The sequence below is a fragment of the Fusarium oxysporum genome, genomic scaffold (genome assembly GCF_000149955.1).
Source record: "Fusarium oxysporum f. sp. lycopersici 4287 supercont2.50 genomic scaffold, whole genome shotgun sequence".
NCBI classification, from domain to species: domain Eukaryota; kingdom Fungi; phylum Ascomycota; class Sordariomycetes; order Hypocreales; family Nectriaceae; genus Fusarium; species Fusarium oxysporum.
The window spans coordinates 781-8,939 of record NW_017264852.1 but is presented as its reverse complement, the minus strand read 5'-3'; the positions used below and the strand labels follow the sequence as shown (position 1 = coordinate 8,939).

The 8,159-nt window shown below is 44.9% G+C and overlaps 3 protein-coding genes across 3 annotated transcripts; 2 read left to right on the top strand and 1 right to left on the bottom strand.

The window, feature by feature from the left end:
- Window positions 1–881: 881 nt before the first annotated feature.
- FOXG_22807 (uncharacterized protein) lies at window positions 882–1,100 on the top strand (the record flags this gene model as incomplete). The annotated part of the gene is made up of 1 exon (XM_018403221.1): window positions 882–1,100. The coding sequence occupies one exon, from the start codon at window positions 882–884 to the stop codon at window positions 1,098–1,100; it is 219 nt and encodes a 72-aa protein (XP_018258440.1).
- An 11-nt stretch (window positions 1,101–1,111) lies between these two features.
- FOXG_22806 (L-lactate dehydrogenase) lies at window positions 1,112–2,335 on the bottom strand. The gene is made up of 3 exons (XM_018403220.1): window positions 2,012–2,335; window positions 1,720–1,949; window positions 1,112–1,667 (listed from the first exon to the last, which is right to left on the bottom strand). Exons 1-3 carry the CDS (start codon window positions 2,268–2,270, stop codon window positions 1,230–1,232), a joined length of 927 nt encoding a protein of 308 aa, XP_018258439.1. The 5' UTR covers window positions 2,271–2,335; the 3' UTR covers window positions 1,112–1,229.
- A 3,988-nt stretch (window positions 2,336–6,323) lies between these two features.
- Window positions 6,324–7,784, top strand: FOXG_17476 (alcohol dehydrogenase 1). Its single transcript, XM_018397482.1, has 2 exons — window positions 6,324–6,551; window positions 6,613–7,784. Exon 2 carries the CDS (start codon window positions 6,796–6,798, stop codon window positions 7,606–7,608), a length of 813 nt encoding a protein of 270 aa, XP_018258438.1. The 5' UTR covers window positions 6,324–6,551; window positions 6,613–6,795; the 3' UTR covers window positions 7,609–7,784.
- The last annotated feature ends 375 nt before the right edge of the window (window positions 7,785–8,159 follow it).

Here is an 8,159-nt window from a genome sequence, read left to right as displayed (position 1 = left end):
CACGAAAACGGCTCGTCTGCCTTGACGTGGGCACATGCGTGTAGCGTGTATTAGTCACCATTGACCATTTTAATCTCCTTTTCGCCACGCTTCTTCTCCAAGATCAGATTAAGACAAGCATCGGATAAGAGCGGCTTAAAGACCTAAAACTCGTCGAGATTGACGGTCTCCTCTGACCTTGCATTCTTAGCTTGGGTTCATTTCGTGGTGTTGTGCTCTCGGCTGGATCCGCCCTATGATCTGATGGACATGGTCTGTTCCATTGCCTCGCCATCTCACCACATCATCCTCGAACATGAGTCAAATAGGCCGAAGTCTCGAATCCCCATCCCTAAGTACATCTCGAGTCCAAAACTTAGTTAGACACTGGCATGGGCGAGAAACCTACCTTTTTGTTCTGGATAAACACCAGCTAACCAGGGTTTCGCTATGTAGTCAGCCAGTAATACCAAGAACATGTGCCCCAGAAAGGCATAAATCTTGCCTATGACGAGATCTGGGACTCACCAGGCTGACAGTGGCAACGTACTGGCTGGGGTTGATGCGTTGATAGAATGTACCAAAAAAAAAAAAAAAAAACTACACATTATCTGAGTTGCGTTAATGCCCCCGCTCTTGGCATATGACTATACAGAATGTATGATCTGCTTTTTAAACTTGCTTATATGATCAGAAATGATGTAATAAGAACAACAAGTTGGGAAATCCATAGGATTAGGTTCTTGAGACATAAAAGGTATACCTGATAATGAGCATATATCACCCACCACGAGCATTAGAAACAGGATAACATTTTCCTCATAAAAACTACATCACATATACAAACACATAACTCAAATATCCTTACACTGACCAACAGCCGAGGTTACATATTCTTCATCATGTCGAATAGTCCAGAGCTACTGTACCACATTATTCTGACGGTCATCGATTACCACGTCGACCCTTCTGGAGCTAAGCAATCCATCTATATCCCCGGCACTAATGCTACCCTCGAAGCCGCCAAAAACTCCGCCTTCAGGGTCTTGGGCACGCTGCGCTATAAACCTGAGGACTTAGGAGAGCTGGCTGATAGTGATGCCGAAACTTGGACTGAATAAATTTGTTTATTTTCAAGTTTAAAAAAAAAAAAAAGATTACATTACTAATCAAGTCTGACGCAAGTGGCCGCTGTATACCAGATTGCCTAGCAGATAATAAAAGCCCAATCTGCCCACGGCATTCTTGGCTTAATAATTCCGATTGATCCAGTCAATAGTTTCGCTCAGTTCCTTCGCTGACTTAGCTATATGTGCCTCCTCGTCACTATCCAACGTCATCTGAATAGTACTCATAACTCCCTTCTTCCCGATGACAGCGGGCAAGCTGAAATAGCAACCAAAGTCAGGTTGGAAATGGCTGACGGGACGAACATTGCGCTTGTCCAAGAAGATAGACGCACACAAACTGGACACAATAGAGCCAAGCCCAAAGGGAGTCGAACCCTTAGCTCTGATTATGCTCTGCGACCAATGCTTGCATTCATCCGCAAGCTCGACACGGTCAAGAATGTTGGGGGGGATTGATGTGTTAATGGGGACGCCAGCAACTGTTGCCGCTGACCATGCTACAACCTGGGAGTTTCCATGTACGCCCAACACGTGGATATCTATCGAATTAGCCGCAATCTAGAACTCCATTAGCCCAAGTTCAAAGATCGCAAGATCCATATGCACTCACTCCAGCCCGCATGGCCATGAGCCCACGGAGCCGCACCGAGTCTAGGAATGTGCCTGAGCCCAAGACTTGAGATGTCGGAAGTCCGGAGATTTCATGAGCGAGGGACGTGAGCAGGTCGACAGGGTTTGACACGACAAGCAGGATTGTGTCTGATCTGAACGGCTTCATTGTCTCAACTACTTCCCGAACAATTGACATGTTCCGGGATGTATAGTCGATGGTTGTTTGGCCTAGAGAACATGAAGCGCTTAATCACAGCAAGCAAACAGGATTTTCCTCTTTGACCGCTTACCTATCATGTGCTTGGATCCAGCTGTGATGACCACAATGTCGGCCTTGGCTGCCTCATGGTGTGAGGCCGCTCGCACGCGCGTGCTGCTGTTACAACTATAGGCCACGTCTGAAAGGTCACGGACTTGGCCGTCTCTCAAATCGATATCGATGTCGACGAGGAGTAATTCGCTCACAAAAGAGGTAAGGATGATGGAGTATGCTGCGGCGCCTCCGACCTGGCCCACGCCGACAATTGCGATCTGAGAAACCAAATTCATGGTTCTAGAGAGCTGTTCCAACCACCAGATTGATGCTTTTGCAGCCCCAAGGTACCCAAGTTGCTTTTAACAAGGCAATTCAGCCCCGTATCCTGTAGAAGCCCAGGGTCCGGCTTTCCGAACAAACCGGGGCATCGCCCGCACGCCGCATGGGACAACCACCTGACCCTGGTTTCTTACTTTCTTAGCGCACAACTAATATAAATACTAAGAATACCTTTTTGTTTATTGAGCGCGCCTAGGTTTCCAGGACCCCGCTTTACGCAAGTTCTGATTAACGATGACGACGATGGCATCAGCCACGACCAGCCCGCCAACAACCCAGATCCGTTCAATCAGGGAATCCATACTTCCACGAATCTTATCAGAGGCACGGTGCGGTAACCTAACAGTACCTCAGTTATTTGCTTATGGCTGATTACACCACCAACACCGCCGTAATAATAACATATACGTCTACGTACAGGTTGCTTTCGTCACTGCGCGTACATGGTGCAACGAATTCATCTGGTTCCAATGGGTGCTACGTTCCCAGGTTTCCGAGGCCTTTGGCCATGAAAATTGTGGCAGGGACGATGCGGAAGGGAATGGACCCGAATGACCAGTTTGGTAATATTTTCCATTAATAGCTTAAGGATGATCGCATCTCGTTGGTGAAGTGGTATGTGAGATTGAAGTTGGAAAACAGGGGAAACATGCAAATGATTCGGTGATTGAGACTTTCGGGGATGGAGAATAACTGTGCCTATTTAATTATTGCTATTGGCTACTTATGACTCGGGATGATTTATATGTTGGAGGCGCCTAAGGCTGAGGAGAAGCACTCCTGTGAACTGTAGGTGTTTCAGGGGGATTCACCATGAACTTGTTTCCAACTCCACAGTTGCTGATGACCACTCCCAAATTATCACCAAAACTCGACATCTCTCCATGATCTGAATCTATGCACGGGGCGGGTGGCAGAACTAAACTAAATAATTTCAATGCATTGATTCTGCCAAGAAAAGACAGCAGAAAGCAAAAGAGACTGGTAATATGAGGATCTACCTAATCGAGACGTCTTACAACCGTATCTTGCTGTTTCTTTGCTACAGCCACCAATACGTCGGCATGTTCGAGGCAAGCGCCTTTGATTTCATTAAAGAACACGCGATCAGAGTCGTAATCTATTGTGATCCGGAAGATATAATACAACGGGTCAGTATCCCCAGGCGTCGCGATGGGTTTGTCAGATGCAGCAAGCTGTCTGATGTTCTGTTTAATCAAGATGTTTGCAGTAACGTTTTGCCCTAATAACCATGTTTCTGATTTCAGCAGTGGAAGTTTACGCTTATTTGACAGTGTAGTCACTCTTATCTCATCCTCTAAATCTCTTATATTCATAGATATCTGGCCTGTCGTGTTATCCCCTCGACCAAGTTGAGGCTCCATTAAACATATTGCCCCACCTCAGTTATACGCGAGAAAGCCTTCTTAGTAAGGTAATACATGAAGAAATTCTTCACTAAAATCAGGATAATATTTATAACGCCTGTATCATGAGGACTTCGAAAGCGGTGAGAATAGATGTAAAATAATGCATATCTTAACCTTTGCGAATTGTTAATAATATATCTCTTCATTAAACTGACTGGAAGCTTAACGAGCCCTCTTTGGTAATATGCCATACGCCCCTGACGCAAATGTTGCCCCATACAGCATCCAAGACCACTCCATGGACACCCCCAGCTAACGCACCACTAAAATTTTAATCCTACCACATAAATTCTGAATAACCTGCTTAGTATATAGTTCTAAGTGACTCCTTGACGATCCTGGTAGTCTAGTGCTTGCCCAATCCTTGTTATCCTGTTAGCAAGAAAAGAAAAAAGAAAAGAAAAGAAGAAGGAAACAAAACCTACAGATGCTTATACTTCCAGAACCAAATTCATCTGCAGTAGACAACAAGGAACCGAAGCAAAGACACAACTGTAAGCCAAGAAATCGCAGTTCAATCGCATAGTATAAAACAAGATGGGAAGCATAATTACAATGATCTGCCGAAGAAGACCTTGATTGAAAATCCGTGAATGTAACCAGCGGGATTTTATGCGGGCATTAAATGAGACAAGAGGACAAAGCAAAGTATTCTAATGCCTGGGCCTCAAAGTGCAAAGGTTAAATAGGGAAGATTGCGGCATAGACTTCAACTGCATTTTAATCGATAAATATCTTGCCAAGAAGAGAAACAAGACGTGTCGAATTCTCGCCTTTTTCCTAGGCTCTATATTTCAACTAAATAGTAGTGAGGTCCTTATTCAGGACCTGAAATAATAACAAACCCTATTTTACTGAGGAACAAGGTCTTTAGATTTTGCTTAACGTGAAACCGAATCCTTTCTAAAACAAATTTCACTTATTAATATGAAAATGTTACTCTGTGTAATACTATGCAGAGATCTTATCAAGGATATTAAACAGCGGTACTTAATCAAGATTCCCAAGAAGGACCGTTTTGTTACTGATAGTATTAATCCTGGTTTTCAGTTAGATTTGTATTTTTCTGATATGTAGTTAAGGTCTTATGGTTAAGCTTTTGCTTTCACTTTCATAAGCCGCATTCTTGGGTGTTTTCACCGCAAAGTGTCTGATTGACAGATCGACTTGTCCCTATGTATCTATAGATCAGACAGTTTGCTTAGGCTACTTCCCGGGCCTGAGCCTTCCGCCCAAGCCAACAAAACTTTAGTTGGCTACGGTGTGGCTATCAATGTGCGCTTGCAAAAAGTGGAAGGTTGCTTGTGTCTTTACTGGTGGAGTCGCAGCGCCGACGATCACTATCAGGACTGTAAGCATTGCAACTATTAACTTGATGGCTTGAGTGGGTAGCGAAGGGCAGTCTTCGAGCGACTTAGCTTTGCGATAACAACTCTTCTGGCGACAAGTGGCGGCTGATTGTGTATGGGTAAGGCTTTTGGAGTTAGGGGCATAATTGACCCAGAAGGAAGAGTATAAGATCATATACGAAGATAAGGAGTCCATGGATCCCTGGACATAAACTTTCCAGATCAGACCACAACAGGCCAAGGCCGATGGCGGACCATGGTCACAGCGCAAGAATACCAACGAGAAGTCCAAGATACGTATGCCTGATATAGGCACGAAGTGATTTATAATATAAATCCTGCAGTTATACGCTTCGTGCATTTTGGAATAATAGGTTAAGTAGTCTGATAAAGAAACCATTAAGCAATCACGACGATATTAAATAATACCCCATCAAGTCAAAACGACCAAACTTCAGGGCATCCAATGACTTCCTATCATCACCATTATCATGGTTTTTCTTATCTTATATAGCCTTCTCATATATAAGTATGTCGTGCCTTGGTCGACAAATAAGAGCTTATGGTACCAGAGCTAATATCAAGAATGTATAATTTCAGAACCCTTAGTAACAACCCACTCGCGAGCTCAGCGCAGTCAGAGAGCGTACAATCATCGAGTAGCACAAGGTACGAGGTTAGCAACTGGCAATAGCTAGACTCAGTAGCTCCACTGCAGACTTACAAGCAAGTAACATCAGATTTGGAAATCGAGGGCCCCGGAGAACATTGGGACTGGCCCGGCGCGCCTGTAATCTGGTAAGCTATTCCAATCATCAGATAGATTCATTCTTAAATTGACTGTTCTTGTTATATAGCGCGATATGCTTAGAAGGTATGGCAAATAGTGATACCGTCCGTTGGTTACCCTGCAGCCATACATTCCATTCAGGTTGCATTGGTCCATAGTACCTGGGGCAACCTAATATCTGTACCTTGTGCGTATCACACTTCATGCCATCGGAGCATGCACATATCAGAACGAACAGATGAAAAGCATAAGGCCTGGTTGTTCACCAACACCGAGTAATCATGACCTCACGAACTGTCACCTGTGATGCTAGTACAAGCTTTTGTGGCTCAACTTAAATCCAGTAATCAGAGTTTGTATCACATGGTTGAAGTGATATGGCTGCATTTTAACTTTATGGCTAGCCATCAATCATATGATACCTTCCGTGTTTAATTTAATCCAGCACAGCTTTGTGGAACATATCAGTGAGTTCCGGGGTTCCTGTTATGTGTCGAAGCTACTATTAAAAGTGGCAAGTTGCCTTGAATTCCTGGCGCGTATTGACGCATAGATGCTGAGCCGGCTTACCCTTGCTGATTTTTATTCCGAATATACTACCAACCATGCCTGTTATTGCAATCCCAGAGGAGCAATGGGCGCAAGTACTCGAAAAGCCCGGCGGCCGTATGTGTCTCCTCTTTGTATTTCAAACTTGGGTTCGCTAGATATTAATATCGGTTAACAGTGGTTGTTTATAAGAAAATTCCCGTACATATGCCAGGTCCTGATGAGGTCTTGGTTAATGTGAAGTATTCCGGAGTCTGTCATACCGACTTACACGCTATAATGGGTGATTGGCCACTAAAGAGGAACTCTAGTTGGTGGTCACGAAGGCGCTGGTTTCGTGGTCGCCAAGGGTGAGCTTGTCATGAACATAGAGATTGGTGACTACGTTGGGGTCAAGTGGTTAAATGGCTCTTGTTTAAACTGCACTTTCTGCTTACAAGGCGATGAGCAGCTCTGTCCTCAGGATCTCCTCTCCGGCTATACAGTCGACGGCACTTTCCAGCAATATGCTATTGCCAAGGCGGCACACATCACCCGAATCCCTAGCGAGTGTAGCCTGGAAGACGTTTGTCCGATCCTTTGCGCAGGACTCACCGTTTACAAGGGGCTTAAAGAATCTGGTGTTCGTCCGGGGCAATATGTCGCCATAGTTGGTGCAGGCGGTGGCCTCGGATGCGTCGCTCTACAGTACGCTAAGGCCATGGGTGTCCACAGCATTGCAATCGACGCAGGGAACGATAAATCCAAGGTTTGCAAAGATCTGGGTGCAGCAGCTTTTATCGACTTCCAAGAGTCCTCAGATATTGCCGCTGATGTTAGGGCCGCAGTCCCCGACGGGTTCGGGCCCCACGCTGTCCTCGTGCTCGCAACCCACGAGGTGCCATTCCAGCAGGCATACAAATATGTTCGATCACACGGCAGTGTTGTTTGTATTGGTATGCCGGGCTATGCATATCTCAAAGCACCAATCTTCGCCACTGTCGTTCGCATGGTCAACATCAAAGGTAGTTATGTGGGGAATCGCCAGGACGCAGCCGAGGCTATCGAATTCTTCCGACTTGGCCAGATTAAAGCGCCACACAAGCTTATTGGTTTGAGTCATCTACAGGATGTCTATGATATGATGCTTAAGGATGAGATTGTGGGTCGGTATGTCGTTGATACAAGCAAGTGATATCGGTTTCAAAGTTTTACCATGATAGTATGACTGGTCAAGTTGACAGAGATGGCATTGAATCACCATGTTGGCTGGCTACATTTTTAGCTGGAAAATCATTTTACTTTATAGTACTGGTATAAATGTTACTGATTCTCATCCCTGCTAGAACTTAGCTGCCTTTAAGCCGTGGGATGTAGTATTTAGTAATATTGTTGCATTCTGCGCGATTGGAGACACCTGGTCCGAATTAAATTATAACTGGTTGGCTGAAATCATCCTTCGATTATCTTCTGGATCGGGATCGCTGCTAACCTGAGACCTAAGCTAAGCAACCGCCTTTTACGGTTTCTATCTTTGCTTTTCCATTTTCCTTTCTTTTAAGGTGCTCCGATGAGTCGTTCAGTCAGGGTGTTAGTATGGTTGTTGCGATTGTTATGGTAACCCTCTAAAGCTGATCTCGCCATGTTTCTCTACGTCTGCCACTCCCTAGGGCTAATCTTCCCAGCACTAGTTTCGAGTAAAGGAAGTTCGTGAGTAGCGCCAGGTAATAGGGACTCCATAACTCG